Consider the following 18,784-nt stretch of genomic DNA (forward strand, 5'->3'; position numbering starts at 1 on the left):
AACTCACAGGCTGTTCCATGGCGTTGGTCTGGAACACATCCAAGACTCAGGTACAATCACCAACGTGCTGTTGCGATGTCAAAAAAAAAAAAACGAACAAAAAAAAACACAAAAAGTTGGGATGGAAATAGTTGACATCTCTTTGAACAGCTTGCTCTGTATAATGTTGAAGATGATTACACGAGAGCGCGGACCAGTTGAATTGTTAAACAACGGCTAAGACGCGGTTTGTGCTGGTGACAAAGACCCAAGAAATGGGAGGAACGAGGAACCTATATACGACTCGTCTAGTTCAAACTCGTAAATCTTCACACATTGGTCAAGCACGGCTGATGCCAGAAATTATTTGAGAGAGAGATTAGGGTCTCGTCTTAGTAGCAGCAAGTGTGTCTTTTTGAAACCAGTTGTTGGAACGAGGATTCCAAAATAGTACACCACCTTGTGCCAAATCTAATTCCCTCACAGTTTCTTCCTTTTTTTCTTCATTGATCATAGTATTGATTCTAGCCAGTTGAGCTTTGGATCTGGGCTTCAGGAGAAAAAAGGGGTACTACATGAGAACAGACCACGGTTGTACCCAAACGATCAACTTGTTGGGCGGATCCCTTAAAGTTTAATTTTTGAAAAGAAAAGATAAGACACACGCGATACACATGAAAAGTTTCTTTGGCGTGGGTAGGGTTCTTGACTTATTGGAATCATGGTAAAACGATTGGTGATGTTGAGTTTTGCAATCTTTTTAGAAAATAATCTTGCAAAATATTATGGAAAAAAGAAAAAATTGAACAGTTGACGTTTGTCCTGATTGAGTAAGAACCACGTTGGTTTAAACTTTTTGGTTTTACGTGGAAACCCCCCTCCTCCTTCTCCTTTTCTCTCTTTCTCTCATTCTCTTTGTTGCCACTGCTCTCTAGTTTTAAGCAAGGTTGTTATGTTGATGGTGGCAGTGGCAGACGGAAAAGTTGTGATTTTTATCCGTTGCTGCAAACCACAACAGTTTCGGCAATCGGGTAGAGCTCTCGAAAAGAAAAAAAAACACAATCGTGGCAGTTGTTGACATGCGTTCCGAGGTTTTGTTTTCTTTTTCCACCACCCCAAAATTCCTCAGCCACACGAATTCATGCAAGCAGGCCTTTTGAAAAAGATGTACGATTGTTTCAATGTTTGACCGTACGTTAAATCCGCCACATTACTAAGACGGATTAATTTTCAAGTCTTGGACATGGACAAGGGTTGTGGAATTTGCAAGCTCATCGAATTATCTTTGTCTTTTTTTTTTTTTTTTGTTAATTAATTAATTTTTTTTTTTTTTTTATATTACCAAATTTGAATTTCGCAGCAAGTTTGTTTTCACATGGCAGTTGATTCCACCCCCCAAAAAATCTAAACAAAGCAGTGGATGCTTGTTCAGGTTTGTCGACTTTTTTTTTTGTTTTTTTTTATCTTTGCTAATGACGAGCTGGATTTAGAAATGTATATATAAACAGCTTTGGAAGTATCTCAACCACCTTTGTTGGTTGTGGCCATCGACGTTTATCAACACCATCACTACCTGAGAAAAAAAATGCCCGATAAATCCAAGTTTTTCGACCCAGCCTCAGCGCCATACTACGACCCAGTGGTCGATAGGAAAGTCGCCTTGATCACTGGTGGAAACACTGGGATTGGATGGTATACTGTTTTGCATTTATATTTGCATGGATATATCGTGTACTTGGCTGGTAGAACCGAACTGAAAGTTTTGCAAGCATTTGAAGATATCAAAAAGGAAGCCGAAACAAGAATCAACAAGACGGGCGAGAAACACCCTCTTGGTCAGTTGCATTATATCCGCATTGATTTGTTAGACTTGTCGACTGTCCCCAAGGCCGTGGAGCAATTCTTGAGCCAGGAAAAGAAATTGGACGTCTTGATCAACAACGCGGGCATCATGGGTGTGCCCCACGAGATCACCAAGGACGGGTACGAATTGCAATACCAAGTGAATTTTGTTGCCCATTTCTTACTCACTTTACAATTGATTCCAACTTTGCTCAAGGATGCCGAAACCAGCAAAGAGCCACCTAGAATCGTTGTATTATCGTCAATCGGACACAATTTCAGTTATAAACATTTCAAGCCCGAGCAACATAAACTAAACACCTTCCCCAATGCAGTTTTCACTTGGGTGCGCTATGGTATTGCCAAGACTGCCGAGATCCAATTCGTTAAGGAACTCAGTATCAAGTATCCGCAGATATTATCCATCGCCGTCCACCCAGGTATCATCTTGGGCACCGAGTTGTACAACCACTGGAGACAAATACCCGTGATCAAGTACCCGGCCAATGCCTTTTTCAGCTTAAGTGACAAGTGCATCGGCGTCTCCAACGAAGAAGGATCATTGGCCTCTTTGAGAGCGGCCATGGATCCCAGTTTGACTCCAGAAAAGGATAATGGCGAGTACATTGCCACTGGTGGTGTTGTTGACAAACCAAGCAAAGTTGCTGCAAATCGCAAATACGCTGAAGAGACTTGGAATTGGAACATTGAAGAGTTGAAGAAAAGAGGCTTTGAAGTGTGACCTGACAGATACTACACATACATACACTGACACCCACATACAAGCCAATTCAGTTCAAGGTATGACAACCACCCGTTCCACTTTTCTCGTTCCCATCCTTTGAAGTTTTGGGTAATAACCACGAGGGCGTGCGGACACTTAGATATTTATAAAACTTTTAATTTTTGGATTATTAATCTTAACTATACACATATTTTTTTTTTTTCGTATGAACTGGGTATGTATCTTGGTTGAAAGCCAAGTCGTGAATCTCTTGATTTCTTGATATTTTTCCAAGAGATTAAAACGCAAAAAAAAAAAAAAGAAAAAGTACACTCTTGTTCTTATGGGGGGGGGGGGGACCCTGAACAAGACTCTACGTACGATAGATAGACGGATAGATGGATGGATTGTAGGACCATTCAGGTGGTTGAAGCAGCCGATACCTCTTATCTAATCTCTCTCCCTCTATCGCTCGCTGTTTTAGCAGTGGTGTTGTTCTAATCTCCGCGTGTTATAAGAAGCGAGAAATACCGCGGTTTTGAACACCCGGACACTACCTTCCAATTTGCCGCTTCCTGTTACTCTTTGCCCCCTTGACAGAGAAGCAAAATGGAGATTAGGGAGAGAGGGGAGGAGGGCAAGTTGAATGGCAATCTAGTAGGGGCTTTTATTCTCCATATTTCAAGGATAAGGAACTCATCTGAGGGCGTTGCCATCCAAGATCATTTCCAGAACAAGAAGTTTAGGTAGCTACAAGAAAGATCCAACAGAGGTTATATCCTGCTAGAGTAGTTCCCACTTTGATCAGAAAGATAGCTAGATAACGACTTGAGGCAATGGTGGGGTTCTTTTCCATGTTGAAGTATGTATTTGCCACTGCGTCTGCTCCTATACGCCATGCCTACTTGCCTCCTCCCCCTTACTTCTCCTGTAATGGTCGTTGCCTCCTTGTTGAAAGGAGTCGAGAGCGGGCACTTTGGGTACATCGATTCGCTTTGAATTGACTTGGAAAAGGGGAAGAACAGAGAAAGGAAGAGACGGGCGAAGAGGGAGGAAGAAGGCGAGGAAAAGAGAATAGAAGAGAGGGGCGAAGAGGGAGGAAGAAGGCGAAGAAACGAGAAAAGAAGAGAGGGAACGAAGAGGGAGGAAGAAGGGGGGGGGGAAGGGAAGGAGTTTTCATAACAGGATTTGTACTGACCAAGTTTTGATTAGCACGTTGGTGTCGCTCGCGTATCCAATTATCGCTTCATGTCGAGCATTTGAAGACTATACCCGCGTTTCCAACTCGATTGCTTCACAAACGTTTAAAATTGGAGGCATCTCGGTTCCGTTGAACTTGATATACAACACCGGCAACAAACTCGATGGCGAGGACGAGAGGAAATTACAAGTGCATTTGATCACGATTCAAAAATGGTTTATTTATTGGATTGTGCTAGGATGCGTTAGCTTTTTGGAAAGTTGGTTGCAAGTAGTCATATTCTTGTTGCCTGGCTACTCGATTGTACGATTGGTGTTTAGTATTTGGTTGATTTCACCGATGATTTCCCTAGATTGGGATCACGAGCAGGCCAACGCTGCCACTTTTGACCAAACTTTGGAATGGAAGAAGTTCACCAATGGAGGTGCTGGATTGTTATTCTTTGCCTACATCAAGCCATGGTTGGAGAAGAATATAGACTTGGTGAGGAAAGTTTCCATCAATCCACTTGCTATCTTGCAGTTTATGAAAATCGGAACCATTTTGGACATGTTTGATCTAAACAGGACAGAAAAAAAGACGACTTTGACTAATGCTGGTTTTGGTGGTGTTGGCAGCGGCAGTGGTACTACTGGTACTACTACTAACATTAGTGGTGTTGGCGGTAGTGGTAGTGGTGGTGCTGGTGTTGTTGACTATGCCAATGTCTTGGACAATTCGTTTGTAATGGTTATGAACTTGAAGAATCGATTTGCTGGCAACTCGGGCGACAATGTCGAGACCAAAGAGGTTTCATCAGTCAAGTCAATGGAAGAGTTTGACGTTGTCGATGTTGAAAAGGAGCCCACAGTGGCGGAGAAGGAAACATCTTCACAAGAAGGCACACCCAAGAGAAGAGGCTATTTCTGGTAGAGTCCTCACATTATTCTCTGTTTGATCACAGGACTGCGTTGATAAAGAGATGTTTTTTTTTTTTTTTTTCGGGCGGAGGAAGAAAGAAAAGGGGAGAGGATATGGGAAAGGGGAAAGGGAAAGGAAGGATATAATTATGGTTCCAGGGAATGGGAGGTTTGTTTGTTCATTTTATTTCTAGATTTGCGCCGGTTATGTTTTTACAGTAATGATTTTGTTTTTTTTTTTGTCCTTTTCTTTTCATTTACATCTGTCTTGGAAAGCTTTATTTATTTACTTATTTATTTACAAGGTGTTACCTTTTGTTGATTGACCTCTCTGTTTTTCTGTTTTTTTTTCTTTACAAGTTCAAATGCCTTGCCAATCTATTTCTAGTTTCTTGTACATTGAAAGACTGCTGAAGCTGTTTCGTGGCTTTGGTATTGGTTCTTTTAAATTGGGTTGGAATGAACCTCTTCACAACGGCATCCTCTTTGAACATTCCATCGTAGATTTCGTTGGGTTTATTTTTATCTGACCCCACAGCGTATGCGTCCTCCATCTGCTCGATGCTATTGTGGGCCTGGTTTTCAAACTTATCGAGCTGCTCTTTCGACACTTCGGGCCACACAAACGGCTCGGCCATGTCTATGGTCATTTTCTTCAACTGCGGCTGTCTATACCTACCGTGATCGTTTGGTCCTCTCGCCCATGTTGCAGGCTGCAACTGCACCGTGACGTTTAAAGCTCTCAACCCGTAAATGTGCCACAAATAGTCCCTCAAGTCCATCTTGTTCATACTCTTGGGCACGAGGAACTTCGCCTGATAAGGGGTATGCTTAGCGTTGTTTCTCAATAGGCAAACTCTGCCTTGCGGCAAGAATATTTGTTTCTTACCCACGGTGAAATGTGGTTCATCCATCATAATTCTTTGTTGAAACTCTTCAAAATAAGCGCGTGCTCGTCCCGAGTCCATCTGACTCATAAACCGGTTGGGTATTCTCTTGCCGTGCTCGACATATAGCTTGGCTAGCTCGGAATTGGGGAACAAGGTCTTGGTCTTGGACTGGGCTAGAATCGGTGGTCGGATTTTTCGAAATCCATACCTTCTTGGGTTCAACTCGACCTCCTTAACATTGACCTTTGGGTAGTCTCTCGCACGAGGCCTGAAATGCCTTGCCCTTGCAAACACTTTCGAGATCGACGAGATCATCGACGACGGAGTCTTGAAGTCCATTGACGCTCCTGGAATCAGATTAACCCTCTGGTTTGATCTCTTGCTAAGGTCAAATTTTTTCACGTAGCATATGGTTGGTGGGTAGTGTACCAGAGACGAAAAATGAAAAAAAAAACCAAAGGCAAAATAGAGCGTCTGGAGCCAGGTTTGAATTTTTGGCAGCAGATATTCAAGCATCAACAGTTACCAGTTGGCATTTGCCTTTGCCTTTGCCTTTGCCTTTGTCTTTGCCATCACGGGTGCTCATCATGTCGCAAGATCAAAGCATGGCGGATCCATACATGTACGATGAAGACGACTCGCAGAAAATCACACCAGAGGATTGCTGGACAGTTATATCGTCATTTTTCCAAGAAAAAGGGTTGGTGTCGCAACAGTTGGAATCATTCAATGAATTCATCGAGTCCACGATCCAGGAGTTGGTCTGGGAGGATGCGCATTTGATCCTAGATCAACCTGCACAGCACACGTCCGAAGATGACCATTTCAACAAGAGATACGAAATTGCATTTGGCAAGATTTACATCTCGAAACCGAGCCAGACGGAAGGAGACGGTACCACACACCCCATGTTCCCGCAGGAGGCAAGGCTTCGTAATCTCACATACTCGTCGCCCTTATATGTCGACATGACAAAGAAAGTGTTTGAATCGGACGACAACAACCGAATAGACAATGAGCTAGAGTGGCGCGAAGTGAAGCCGGAAAAGGAGCAGAGGGACAAGGACAAGGAGGACGACTCCAAATCCCACACCTATCTCGGTAAAGTGCCCATTATGTTGAGATCGCAGTTTTGTATGTTGAAAGACTTGGGTGACCACGAGATGTTTGAGTTGAAAGAGTGTCCCTATGACATGGGTGGATACTTTGTCATTAACGGGTCAGAAAAAGTGTTGATTGCACAAGAGAGAAGTGCTGCAAATATCGTACAAGTGTTTAAGAAAGCAGCACCTTCACCCATTTCGCATGTGGCGGAGATTAGATCCGCCATCGAAAAGGGTTCAAGATTGATTTCGTCTATGCAGATAAAGTTGTATGGGCGTGAAGAAAAGGGAACCTCGGCAAGAACAATCAAAGCAACTTTGCCATATATCAAGGAGGATATTCCAATTGTTATTGTCTTTCGAGCATTGGGAGTTGTTCCCGATGGTGATATTTTGGAGCATATTTGTTACGAAGAAAATGATTGGCAAATGTTGGAGATGTTGAAACCGTGTGTCGAAGAAGGTTTCGTTATCCAGGAACGTGAAGTTGCGTTGGATTTCATTGGAAGACGAGGGGTCTTGGGTATCAGAAGAGAGAAGCGTATTCAGTACGCGAGAGATATCTTGCAAAAGGAGTTACTACCCAACATTACTCAGGAGGAAGGTTTTGAAACCAGAAAGGCTTTTTTCCTCGGGTACATGGTCAATAGATTATTACTTTGTGCGTTGGAGAGAAAGGAACCAGACGATAGAGACCACTTTGGTAAAAAAAGATTAGATTTGGCTGGTCCGTTGTTGGCAAACTTGTTCCGAATCTTGTTTAAAAAATTGACCAAGGACATTTACAACTATATGCAAAGATGTGTTGAAAACGACAAGGAGTTCAATCTTACATTGGCGGTAAAGTCGCAGACCATCACCGATGGGTTGAGATACTCTCTTGCGACTGGTAACTGGGGTGAGCAAAAGAGAGCTATGAGCTCTAGAGCCGGTGTTTCTCAAGTGTTGAACCGGTATACTTATTCTTCAACATTGTCGCATTTGAGACGAACAAACACCCCTATTGGTAGAGATGGTAAGATTGCCAAGCCTAGACAGTTGCATAATACCCACTGGGGATTGGTTTGTCCCGCAGAGACTCCCGAGGGTCAGGCATGTGGGTTGGTGAAGAATTTATCCTTGATGACGTGCATTTCTGTCGGTACACCTTCGGATCCCATCATTTCATTCTTGCGCGATTGGGGTCTAGAGCCCTTGGAGGACTATGTGCCTTCCAACTCGCCCGAGGCAACCAGGGTGTTTGTCAATGGTGTCTGGGTTGGTGTGCATAGAGAGCCTGCTTCTTTGGTTGATTACATGCGTGATCTTCGAAGAAATGGCGACATCTCGCCCGAGGTTTCGATCATCCGAGACATTAGAGAAAAGGAGTTTAAAATCTTTACGGATGCAGGAAGAGTCTTTAGACCATTGTTTATCGTTGACGACAAACCGGATTCAGAAACCAAGGGTGACTTGAAACTCACAAAGGAGCATGTTAACCAATTATTGGAAACTTCATACGAAGGTTATGACGAGGAAGAAGAAGGCCCTGGTTACAAATGGTCCTCGTTGGTTAGAGAAGGAATTGTGGAATACGTTGATGCCGAGGAAGAGGAAACAATTATGATTGCAATGACACCTGAAGATTTGGAAGCGTCCAAGAGTAGCTTAAGTGAGACTCAACAGCAGGAATTGCAAATGGAGGATCAGGAAATTGACCCCGCCAAAAGAATCAAGCCCACCAGCAGTAGCAACACGCACACTTTTACTCATTGCGAGATCCATCCTTCAATGATTCTTGGAGTGGCAGCCTCCATTATCCCATTCCCAGACCACAACCAATCTCCACGTAACACTTATCAATCTGCAATGGGTAAGCAAGCCATGGGAGTGTTTTTGACCAACTATTCAGTGCGAATGGACACCATGGCGAACATCTTGTACTACCCGCAGAAACCTCTTGCCACGACGAGAGCGATGGAGCATTTGAAATTCCGTGAACTTCCAGCTGGCCAAAATGCAATTGTTGCCATTGCCTGTTATTCTGGTTATAATCAGGAAGATTCTATGATTATGAACCAATCTTCTATTGATAGAGGTTTGTTCAGATCCTTATTCTTTAGATCCTACATGGACTTGGAAAAGAGGCAAGGAATGAAGGCTTTGGAAACGTTTGAAAAGCCATCGAGGTCAGACACTTTGAGATTGAAGCACGGAACATACGAGAAATTGGACGACGACGGGTTGATTGCGCCCGGTATCAGGGTGAGTGGAGAAGACATCATCATTGGTAAAACGACTCCTATCCCCCCAGATACCGAGGAATTGGGGCAGAGAACACAATACCATACCAAGAGGGACGCTTCGACGCCGTTGAGAAGTACAGAGTCGGGAATTGTTGATCAAGTTTTGTTGACCACCAACGGTGATGGAGCCAAATTTGTTAAAGTCAGGATGAGAACTACAAAAGTGCCCCAGATTGGAGACAAGTTTGCTTCTAGACACGGTCAGAAAGGTACCATTGGTGTCACCTATAGGCATGAGGACATGCCATTCACGTCACAAGGTATTGTGCCCGACTTGATTATTAATCCGCATGCTATTCCATCGCGTATGACAGTGGCGCATTTGATCGAGTGTCTATTATCCAAAGTTTCTTCCTTGTCGGGACTCGAAGGTGACGCGTCCCCCTTCACCGATGTTACAGCCGAGGCAATTTCGAAATTATTGAGAACCCACGGATACCAATCGAGAGGGTTTGAGGTGATGTTCAATGGTCACACCGGTAAGAAATTGATGGCACAAGTGTTTTTCGGCCCCACATACTACCAAAGATTGAGGCACATGGTGGACGACAAGATCCACGCAAGAGCAAGAGGACCGGTGCAAGTGTTGACCAGGCAACCAGTCGAAGGTAGATCAAGAGATGGAGGTTTGCGTTTCGGAGAGATGGAGCGTGATTGCATGATTGCTCACGGTGCCGCTGGTTTCCTTAAAGAGAGATTGATGGAGGCATCGGATGCCTTTAGAGTGCACGTTTGTGGGGTGTGTGGATTAATGTCTGTCATTGCCAACTTGAAGAAGAACCAGTTCGAGTGCCGGTCTTGTAAAAACAAGACAAACATTTATCAAATCCACATACCTTACGCAGCCAAACTTTTGTTCCAAGAGTTGATGGCCATGAATATCACCCCAAGATTGTACACGGAAAGCTCCGGAGTGAGTGTCCGTACCTGATCTTGTTTTTTTAAATACAAAAACAAATTTCAACAAACTAAATTGAAAATTTCAAACAAAAAATTTATAGATTTCCCGAAAAGATATTTCTATATATATACTTCTCAATAAATTGTAACACTAGAATCTGGGTGTACTTTCAAATAAGGGGGCGAAAGAATTTGATTACCAAAAAAAGTCGACGCTTGCACTTATGCTATTTTGATTATTGAGTTATTCACATTCTATGTACATGATCAATCTTGATGAGCCAAATACCTTTCTCTAAGCTCGGCTCTCTTCTTCTCCTGCACCTCCAACCTTGCAAGCTTCTTCTTCATATCCTGCACTTCGTCAGCAAACGCTATTAGATTCTCCTTGTATGGGTGCTCGTCTCCATCAAACAATTTCAACCTGTCCATCCTAATGAGTCTGTGTTTGTTCTTTGGTAGCATACCCTTCACGGCCCTTCTCAAGATTTCTCCGTAACCTTTATTGGCAATCATGCGGTCCATGGGAACCAATTTGAGTGTACCTGGACGCGATGTGTGAGACCAGTAGGTCTTCTGGCGGAGCTTGTCTCCCGTCACTTTCATGTGAGCGCAGTTTGTCACCACGACGTAATCGCCATGGTCTCTGTTTGGGGAGAATGTTGGCTTGTGTTTGCCTTGCAAAGTGATGGCGATTTGCGATGCCAATCTACCCAATGTCCTGTCGTCTGCTGCAACGTCAACGTGATGCCACACCCTGGTCAAAGCCAGCACGGCTGTTCCTATTCTCTGAGACATCTCACCGCCAAAACTTATGCTGAATTTTACCAATTACAGCTCCTGTATTTTCCTCCTTTGCCAGAGCTTGACATAGGCTTGTTTGAGTGAAAAATTTCAAAATCCGTGCTAGTGTCTAATGCTAGTCGTGTGAACCTGGAGAATTTTCTTTTCTCCCACAACTCGAAACTTCATGAAACTTTTCAAATAATCGAGACTTGACCAAAGAAAAATACAGACGGCATGGCCAGAAGAATCTTCAAGAGGTACTGAAACATCAGCAAACCAAGTGGGGGTTTTAATTTTGTTTTATTTTTGTTCTTTTTTCGTTTTTTTAATTCATCTTCATTTTCCCCATCACTTTATTCACCTCGCGGACCATCGTTTGTGTTTTACACATTTTTTTTTTGCTACTGAGCTGTACCGATAAACCATCATCATTATATATATATAATTTATCAGATACAGACAAAACTACAATGTTTTTCCTAAAAGACCTATCGTTGAACTTAACTCTACACCCATCGTACTTTGGTCCACAGATGGACCAGTACTTGAGAGACAAACTATTGAGTGACGTCGAAGGAACATGTACGGGTCAGTTTGGGTACATCGTCTGCGTGTTGGATTCTATGAACATTGACGTGGGCAAAGGCCGAGTGATACCCACGTCGGGGATGGCAGAGTTTGAAGTGAAATATCGTGCAGTGGTGTGGAAACCGTTCAAGGGGGAAGTTGTTGACGGCGTCGTCACCACGGTGAACAAGATGGGGTTTTTCGCCGACGTGGGACCCTTGGCTGTGTTTGTCAGCACCCATCTAATACCTTCGGACATGAAATTTAACCCTTCAGCAAACCCACCGGCATATTCGAGTCCCGACGAGAATATAGAAAAGGGCTCCAAGGTGAGGTTGAAGATTGTTGGCACGAGGACGGATGTCAATGAAATTTACGCTATAGGAAGCATAAAAGAAGATTACTTGGGACCAAGCCCGATGTGAGTGGTAACTTGTACCCATGTATGCATATATATATACCAAAACGGTTGAAAAAGAAGAGAAAACAAAAAAAAAACAAAAAAAACAAAAAAAAACAAGAACTAGAAAGACTCTATATTATAGAAGTCAATAAAAATACAAAAGAACCAGCTTCAAACAGAAAACTTTGCAATTGAAAAATACATCCCGTGTTTTACTTTAAATATCAACTCTCTCGAGCTGCATCAAAGGAAAAAAAAAAAGTTCAAGTAATAACGCAACTTCACGGTTCGTCATCGCTTAGGTCTATAAGAATTGGATTGCTGGATGTACAAGGAACTTTTTTCGTTCGCAAGTCGACGCTTAGCCTATCCATTTTCTTCATTTCTTCCCACAACGCTGACGCCAGCATCCTATCCAAATCTCTCTCTTTGCCGAAAAACGGAGTGTGTTCAAATTCCTCTGTGAATGTGTAACCGTCCTTGGATCCCGTCCGCCATAGTAAGAAACCTAGCGTGTCTGGTTTGACCTGGTTATTTCGCACCACGCGTGCCTTTTTGGTCAGCTCAAACAAAGACAATTGAAACTCTTCTTCGGGACATGACAAGCTCAATTCTTTCGTCACACTTGGCGGTAATGGGGGAGAAGGAGAAGGATGAGGAAGGGGAGGAGGAGCAACAGCCGACGTTTGCAGATTATTCTCTCCATGACTCTGGACTGCTAACACTGTGTTTTTTTGAAGCATCAATGCACTTGAGGTCTTTTGGTTTGCACCATTTGCAGTGATTGCTTTGTCTTGCGATTCGCAAAGATTGTGTGGTGAGCTAAGCAGTTGTTTGAGCGATTGATTGAACAAGTACGAGTCGTTGGCTCTTATTGAGGGGTAGGTCGTTGGATCGCTGCTCTGCAGATCTGAAACTTGAGACTGAGTCTGGTTTTCTGGTACTCTCAAAGACAAGGACAAAGACAAAGACAAAGGTGCTCCGATTGAAAGGTTGGAAGATGCCCAATTTTTCTGTAATTTTAGAGCGGTTTCGTTGTCATTATGAACAAGCTCTCGCTTCTTTGAAGTTTGCAAAGCGTTTGCATCAACCTCCGACAAGCTCGGGAGGGAGGTTTGACGTGATCCCGTTGAGGCTTGAAGTAAGGGTTTTTCCAGCCTCTTGATGGTGTCCTCAACCTGACTAAATGGGACCAATTTTGTTGTTTTGACCGTGTCTGTGACCGTGACCAGCTCATCATTCTGTGAAACCGGTGGCGTGGTGAGTTGAGCGCTTGGCGCTGGACGCCCGTCAAAATTTCCATTAACTACATCTCCTCTCTCCACACGCTCTACCCTTCCCTCTAGGCTTGGGTTGCTAATGGCTTGCATGACTAGAGGCCCAGGCTTCATGGGATGGATATTATTGCTCCGAAAAAACAATTCAGCAAATTTCTTCTTCTTTTGCTCACTTCTTCTCTGAGCAAGCTCACTCAAGCGCAATGCTCTGACTTCGTCGGATTCGAATCTTAGTCTATGGTCAAGTTCCGACCACAAGTTCCAAGATTCTCTATCGTATTCTTGTATAAAGCTTGAGATTTCGGTCAAATTCCTCTTTTGCTCAATAATGGAGTGTGCATGGCCATTAGAATGAGCCTCTGTGAAAGATTTTTGCGGATCTGGTGAGAACAGCAGCGAGGGTGCTTGAGTTGTTGCAAAGGAGCCCAGCGTAGGCATTTGCTCATTTTTGCTGCCATCCCCTAAGGTGCTAGCAGCAGATATGCTGGGAAGCTTTTGCAGTGTGCGCTGGATGCGTGTAGTTTCCGACTCAGAATTGTCGTTGCGGACGAAACTCAGCATGTTCCCGGAAGATCGGCCTACTGCTAGCTCGTCTGAAACAGTTCTTGTCGCAGTATTTGATTTTTGTGCGGTCTCGAATTGAGCTGAACCTCCAAAGAGAATACTTTTGCTCAAATCTGGAAAGTCGGTCATGGAACGCTGACGTGGGAATTGTTGTGCTGCATTAGTCCCTGTCGCTGACGAAGAAAAATTGACCCTGTCTGCTTCCTGCAATTGTTGGCGCATGTGCTGCTGCTCCTGCATGTTTATCGTAACTCCAACCAGTGTAGTCAAACTGGGAGTAGAAATCTTTGTGCCCTTCGGATGTTGAAAACGAGGCAATGAAACACCGGACGTTGAAATGTCATTGGAACCGAGAGTCGGTTGCGGTTGCAGTTGCGGTTGCGGTTCTTGGACATGGACATGGACATCAAGAGCTGCTATTGCTCTCGGGGCATCAATGATTTCCGATTGACGTCCCTGCACCTTGTCTCGAGAATCAGAAAAGACACCAGTTGATGTTGGTTGTGTGGGAAAATAGTGATTATTGGGAATTTGCTCCCCCGTGATTTTATTCATTGGTTGAGCAGGTTGAGCAGGGTGAGTGCGACCGTGACCGTGATCGTGACCGTGACCGTGACCGTGAGCGTGATCGCGGGAGGTCACCACACCAATCGAGCCAGACCCTAACCCTTGCAGACGGATAGTTTGATCAGCACTTTCTTCCATACCAGTTATCAAGTGAGCTTTTCTCTGGCCCACGGGGATGGTGGTCTGGTTACGATCCAGCCGAGTGGAAGCCAGTGCAGCAGATGAAATCGACAGCTTTTGGCTTTTCGGCGGAGGTGGAACGGGTTGGAACGTTGCCGACTGACTCCCGGCAACATTCAGCCCAGGAAAAGCAACCAGTACATTATTTGCTTGTATTTGAGTCTGCAGCTCGGTTCGGGTTGATGGTTGCCCTTCAGGCAGATCCGTCGGTAGATTATGGATGCTTGGAAGGCGCTGGAATGATATCAGAGGTGGCTGAGCGGCTTGCTGTTGAAGAAGCACTTCCAGAGATTGAACGGGCCAATGGGCTTGCTGTTGAGAGCGTTCTTGAAAATTTAAAGTGTGCTGGCTCTGACCTTGACTTTGGTCTTGAGGCTGTCTCTGATGATGCGGTAGTCCTGTATACGCTAGCAGTGGTTTCAATTGTTGCACGTGGCCGGAGGCCTGAGCTGAGCTGGTTTTTGAATTGGTGGAAACTTGGGCCCCCAATTGCAAAGGACTCAAATCGGGGAAACAAGTCTTGTCAACCGGTGGTCCAGAATAATTCGCAGCAGCAGATATTCGCGGCGAGGGATGCGAAGGGTGCTGCATTTCGTGAGCGCCAACTTGCTCCTTCTGCAAGCTTTGTTGCTGTGGATTTGGTTGGATAAAAGGATGCGGCACAAAAGTTTGTTGCTGTCCACTCACGCTTTGGTTTCGATGTGAACCATTTATTCTATTTGCATCAATCCCGCCAGCGGGTACCTGCTTGACGGATGCTGCGACATTCGCATTCAGCGTCAGCGCGACGGCTTTTTCCTCATCATCTGATGATTCAATCCTGCTAATGGTAGACCGCGAGTTGGCGCGAGGGATCGCGAAAGTCAAATCTTCATCGTCGGAGTCGGAGTCGCTCGACAACTCCACAATTTCGATTACGGGAGGACGGGGTCGTTCTTCAACAGTAGTATTAGTAGTAGCAGTAGCCGTAGCAGTAGCAGTAGCAGTAGCCGTAGCCGTAGCCGTAGCCGTAGTAGTGGGTTCCATACTCTTTTCCTTACTCTTTTCCCGAGTATTCCTCCTACTGTTTTTCTTTTTTTCAACAAGTGGTTCCCACTTGCCATCCTTGGCAATCGTGACTCTTTCGACTTTATCATCTGCTGCTTGTAAAATCTCCTGGAAATACTCGCATGTCGCCAAGCTATCCATCTGCAACCTTTTATTGCAAAACGGGCACTCCCAGCTGGGAGACTGTAACTGCATCGACAAAAACATGAATGCGTCGAAACATTGCACATGATCGCAGTATATCGACTTTGTTGGATACTTGATCTTTGAATACGTATTAGGATCCTTGAGCGATAGTTGAGTGTCAGACATTACGATATCATCTGTATCATTCCCACTCTTGATTCCAGCAATCGTGTGAAACTTGCTAATCTTTGGTTTCGAGATGATTTGCTTCAAAAGGTCTTCGATGGGCACTGTCTCGACAATGTACAAGTACATAAAGTACGGGTTGCCGTCGGCACTTTCGTAATGCATTTGAATCAAATTCTGCTTGGGAGGCGCCAGGATATACTTTGTCACGTCTACAGGCTTTGCCGTGCCTGGCTTTGCAGCATTACCACTAAAGTTCTGCTTCACAATCTCTTTGTCAAAATAAATATTTGCACGGGTAGGGTAATTTTGTTCCACGGCACTTGAACTCCTTGTGTCGGAAGACGACTGTCTTCCGCAAAGGAGATATAGTCGTACATTTGGATCCTTGTTCTTGAGCATGTTCCATTCGTCTTGCTTAAATACAAACCTGAAATTAGCAGACTTCCCGCGCGCATGCACAATTTGGGGCGATCCGTGGATTTGGCGCTTTAGTTTGTAAAACGGGCTTTCAACAAAGAATAGCGAATGGCCCTTGTATGCTATGGAGTCGTTGCTGTGCATGGTGAGCATCGGGTTCGAATGAAGCTGCGGACTTGAGCTAGGCACATACCCACCGCTGTCAATAGCGTGATACAAGTCCAGGAACTGCGAGATAGGCATCAGGTTCATACACTGCAATATCAAGTGGCGTATGGCAAGGACAGCGGCCTTGTCCTGGTTGTTTCGCCGCAATTCAAGATACGTGATTAAACGCTCTTGTTGGTCCTTTTTCACACCTTGGATGACGAGACCTATAGATTTGAGAACGGTCTTTAGCTGCGCGACTTTCATGTTCACTATCCGCTTTTTGGTATCCTCAAACTCCTCCGGAGTGAGGTCTGGTACAACAATCATCCTTGACTAGCGGCTCGGTTTTCTTCTCAATCCATTCATTCATTCATTTATTCCTCTGTCGGATATCAAAAGTATCCAACTTTCAACCACAGCCGGTCAGATTTGAGATGTTGTATTTTCTTTCGAGTTAAACTAAAATACAAGGCGAATAAGTGCTCTTTTCAAAGTGTATGTGTATTGCTATTGTTGCGAGAAGTTGTTGAAGTTCGAGATTAGTGCTGCTCTTCTTTTTTTTCTGTTTTGTTGTATTTTTCTCGTGAACTCCACTTATCAAGAACACTCTACAATCAAGAGGTTTTTTGATTTCAGTACCACAGGCAGCATGTTTCGCCAATATACAGCAAAAGATCTTGATTCGGAACCACTATAAGTTAATCAATGATCACCAGAAATCAAATTTAGTCAATCTACTTTCTCTTCTTTTTTTGAAAATTATCTTTTGTTTTTTGTTTTGTTTTTTATTTTCACCACCACATTATTGTTTTGCACTAGAATGTTGCCACACCTAGCATCGTCGCGGCTTTCTTTGGATCCACCGCAGTCACCTCTAAACCCTCGTGAGGGTCTCTCCCCAGTTTCTTTTTCTTCACTTCCTCTTCCTTTTCCAATGATCGGAAGCTTCTTGAGGACCACGTATCACCGGCGGAGGATTGAGACTGCAGCAAATTGTGCTTGAGGTTGGACAAATTGTCGCGATTGAGTCGCGAAAGACCACCTTTGGCATCAACGCTTCGAACGTCTACTCTAATCTTTTCAAAAGTCTTTAAGATTTTCCGGTGGTGTTCTATCTTGTGGAGGGTGAGTGATCGGACAAGACTTTTCACCTTGTTATCGACAAATGTGATAAATTCATCCTTCTCGTACATCATCTCCCCAGAGATTCTCTTGACTTGCAAATTGAGGGAGCTTTGAACTTTGCTGGCGTATTCCAAAGACCGCAAGGCTTCGTCGACTTTTATTGGGTCCAAGGACACTTTGTTTTTGATCTTGTTAGCCTGGATGTGTTTAGCTGTGGTTTGCATTTCTGCCTGGGCGAGTTCTCGCATAATCAAGTACCGGTTGGTCAAGGCTTCTTTGACTTCGTAAAACTCCTCAACTAGTATTTGGATGCCATCGCCCAAGATCGCCATATCGTTGACGGAATCCACCAAGAGCAAATCTGACCGGATCTGGACCGCTTTGCCCAACTTCTCCCACATGTTTTTCATCCCCGGGTGAGTGTTTTCAAACTCCGATAGCACGTTCAATTTATTCGACATGTCATAAACATGTATCGATATCTGTTTCTTGCTCCTTGAGCACCGCTCGATAATCTTGTGTAGTTTTTGGCAAACAAGGTAAGCATTCTTGACCAAAGGTCTGAAATAAGCCAACTCTTCGAATGGATCAGGAGGAATTGAAAACTGCTTCAATGTCTTTCGCATGATCCCACTGGCAACAGAAGACTTGCGGTTGCTATTGATCACGCTGTATCCAAAGTCGTTTTCAATAAAGTAGTGAAACTCGTCATCCCTTACCAAAATCGGGTTGCTAGTCACCCTGTCAAACCACTCCTGCCACACTTTCATCAATTGTTTTTTTTCATCTTCTCCGCCCGTTGGATACGACGTTTTCGAACTTGGAATCACGGGCACAAATGACTCCAAGTTTGATACTGAAAGGTATTTGTTGAATTTCAGCACCTCGTTGTAAGTGCGGCGTAGTTCCTTATACTCCTGTTGCCTGTATTTGGGAAGACCTTTCACCGTTGCCTCCAACCGTAGAATGGGATTCTCGGGCTTGTTTCTTTCAATGTCTACTAATTTGAAGCGTAGACTGTATTTGTTGACAAACCGCTCGGGTAACAACTTCCTCAACTCTTCCTGGCTCAAGGGGGATTCCGAAATATCTTCGTTGTGCACGGCAGTGACACTGCCCTGATCGGATTGCGAAGAAATGGTTGGGATTAGCTGCTCTTGTTGCTCATGTTCAATCGCTTGTATTGATTCGCCGGCCGCTGGTTCTGCAAAGGGGTTGTTATTCTCAAAATCATCGGAGTAATCAACCGTGGACATGATAATGACAAGTTTAACCAACGAATTGTTATGTTTTTTTTGTTCTTTTGAAGTTGTTTCAGTGTTGGCAATCAAGCTTTGTATATATAGAAAGAGACAGACAGAGAGAGTAAGGGACGTGGAGGTGGTTAGAGGAGGTTGGTTTGATTTTCAGGCGATAATAAAACACAACCGTTGTAAGAATAGTTGTCCTATTTAGGATATGTGTGAGGCTCACCATAGATAGTACATGACATTCGTGATACACCATACATAACACCAGGGCTTTTTTTTTTTCAAGATTGGGGGTAACAGCTATTAGGTTCAG

General features: G+C 44.1%; 8 protein-coding genes across 8 annotated transcripts; 4 read left to right on the top strand and 4 right to left on the bottom strand. All coding sequences in view use genetic code 12, as the record gives it.

Moving 5' to 3' along the window:
• Positions 1 to 1,564: 1,564 nt before the first annotated feature.
• On the top strand, positions 1,565 to 2,563 carry LODBEIA_P29770 (uncharacterized protein; the record flags this gene model as incomplete). Its single annotated transcript, XM_066973035.1, has 1 exon — positions 1,565 to 2,563. The coding sequence occupies one exon, from the start codon at positions 1,565 to 1,567 to the stop codon at positions 2,561 to 2,563; it is 999 nt and encodes a 332-aa protein (XP_066829915.1).
• An 818-nt stretch (positions 2,564 to 3,381) lies between these two features.
• Positions 3,382 to 4,658, top strand: LODBEIA_P29780 (uncharacterized protein; the record flags this gene model as incomplete). Its single annotated transcript, XM_066973036.1, has 2 exons — positions 3,382 to 3,407; positions 3,758 to 4,658. 2 exons carry the CDS (start codon positions 3,382 to 3,384, stop codon positions 4,656 to 4,658), a joined length of 927 nt encoding a protein of 308 aa, XP_066829916.1.
• A 340-nt stretch (positions 4,659 to 4,998) lies between these two features.
• On the bottom strand, positions 4,999 to 5,874 carry LODBEIA_P29790 (mitochondrial 54S ribosomal protein uL23m; the record flags this gene model as incomplete). Its single annotated transcript, XM_066973037.1, has 1 exon — positions 4,999 to 5,874. The coding sequence occupies one exon, from the start codon at positions 5,872 to 5,874 to the stop codon at positions 4,999 to 5,001; it is 876 nt and encodes a 291-aa protein (XP_066829917.1).
• Positions 5,875 to 6,122: 248 nt separating this feature from the next.
• Positions 6,123 to 9,854, top strand: LODBEIA_P29800 (DNA-directed RNA polymerase II subunit RPB2; the record flags this gene model as incomplete). Its single annotated transcript, XM_066973039.1, has 1 exon — positions 6,123 to 9,854. The coding sequence occupies one exon, from the start codon at positions 6,123 to 6,125 to the stop codon at positions 9,852 to 9,854; it is 3,732 nt and encodes a 1,243-aa protein (XP_066829918.1).
• A 236-nt stretch (positions 9,855 to 10,090) lies between these two features.
• On the bottom strand, positions 10,091 to 10,621 carry LODBEIA_P29810 (mitochondrial 54S ribosomal protein uL13m; the record flags this gene model as incomplete). The annotated part of the gene is made up of 1 exon (XM_066973040.1): positions 10,091 to 10,621. The coding sequence occupies one exon, from the start codon at positions 10,619 to 10,621 to the stop codon at positions 10,091 to 10,093; it is 531 nt and encodes a 176-aa protein (XP_066829919.1).
• A 458-nt stretch (positions 10,622 to 11,079) lies between these two features.
• On the top strand, positions 11,080 to 11,601 carry LODBEIA_P29820 (uncharacterized protein; the record flags this gene model as incomplete). Its single annotated transcript, XM_066973041.1, has 1 exon — positions 11,080 to 11,601. One exon carries the CDS (start codon positions 11,080 to 11,082, stop codon positions 11,599 to 11,601), a length of 522 nt encoding a protein of 173 aa, XP_066829920.1.
• A 259-nt stretch (positions 11,602 to 11,860) lies between these two features.
• On the bottom strand, positions 11,861 to 16,423 carry LODBEIA_P29830 (uncharacterized protein; the record flags this gene model as incomplete). The annotated part of the gene is made up of 1 exon (XM_066973042.1): positions 11,861 to 16,423. One exon carries the CDS (start codon positions 16,421 to 16,423, stop codon positions 11,861 to 11,863), a length of 4,563 nt encoding a protein of 1,520 aa, XP_066829921.1.
• Positions 16,424 to 16,911: 488 nt separating this feature from the next.
• Positions 16,912 to 18,477, bottom strand: LODBEIA_P29840 (uncharacterized protein; the record flags this gene model as incomplete). The annotated part of the gene is made up of 1 exon (XM_066973043.1): positions 16,912 to 18,477. One exon carries the CDS (start codon positions 18,475 to 18,477, stop codon positions 16,912 to 16,914), a length of 1,566 nt encoding a protein of 521 aa, XP_066829922.1.
• Between the last annotated feature and the right edge of the window lie 307 nt (positions 18,478 to 18,784).

The sequence above is a fragment of the Lodderomyces beijingensis genome (genome assembly GCF_963989305.1).
Source record: "Lodderomyces beijingensis strain CBS 14171 genome assembly, chromosome: 3".
NCBI lineage: Eukaryota > Fungi > Ascomycota > Pichiomycetes > Serinales > Debaryomycetaceae > Lodderomyces > Lodderomyces beijingensis.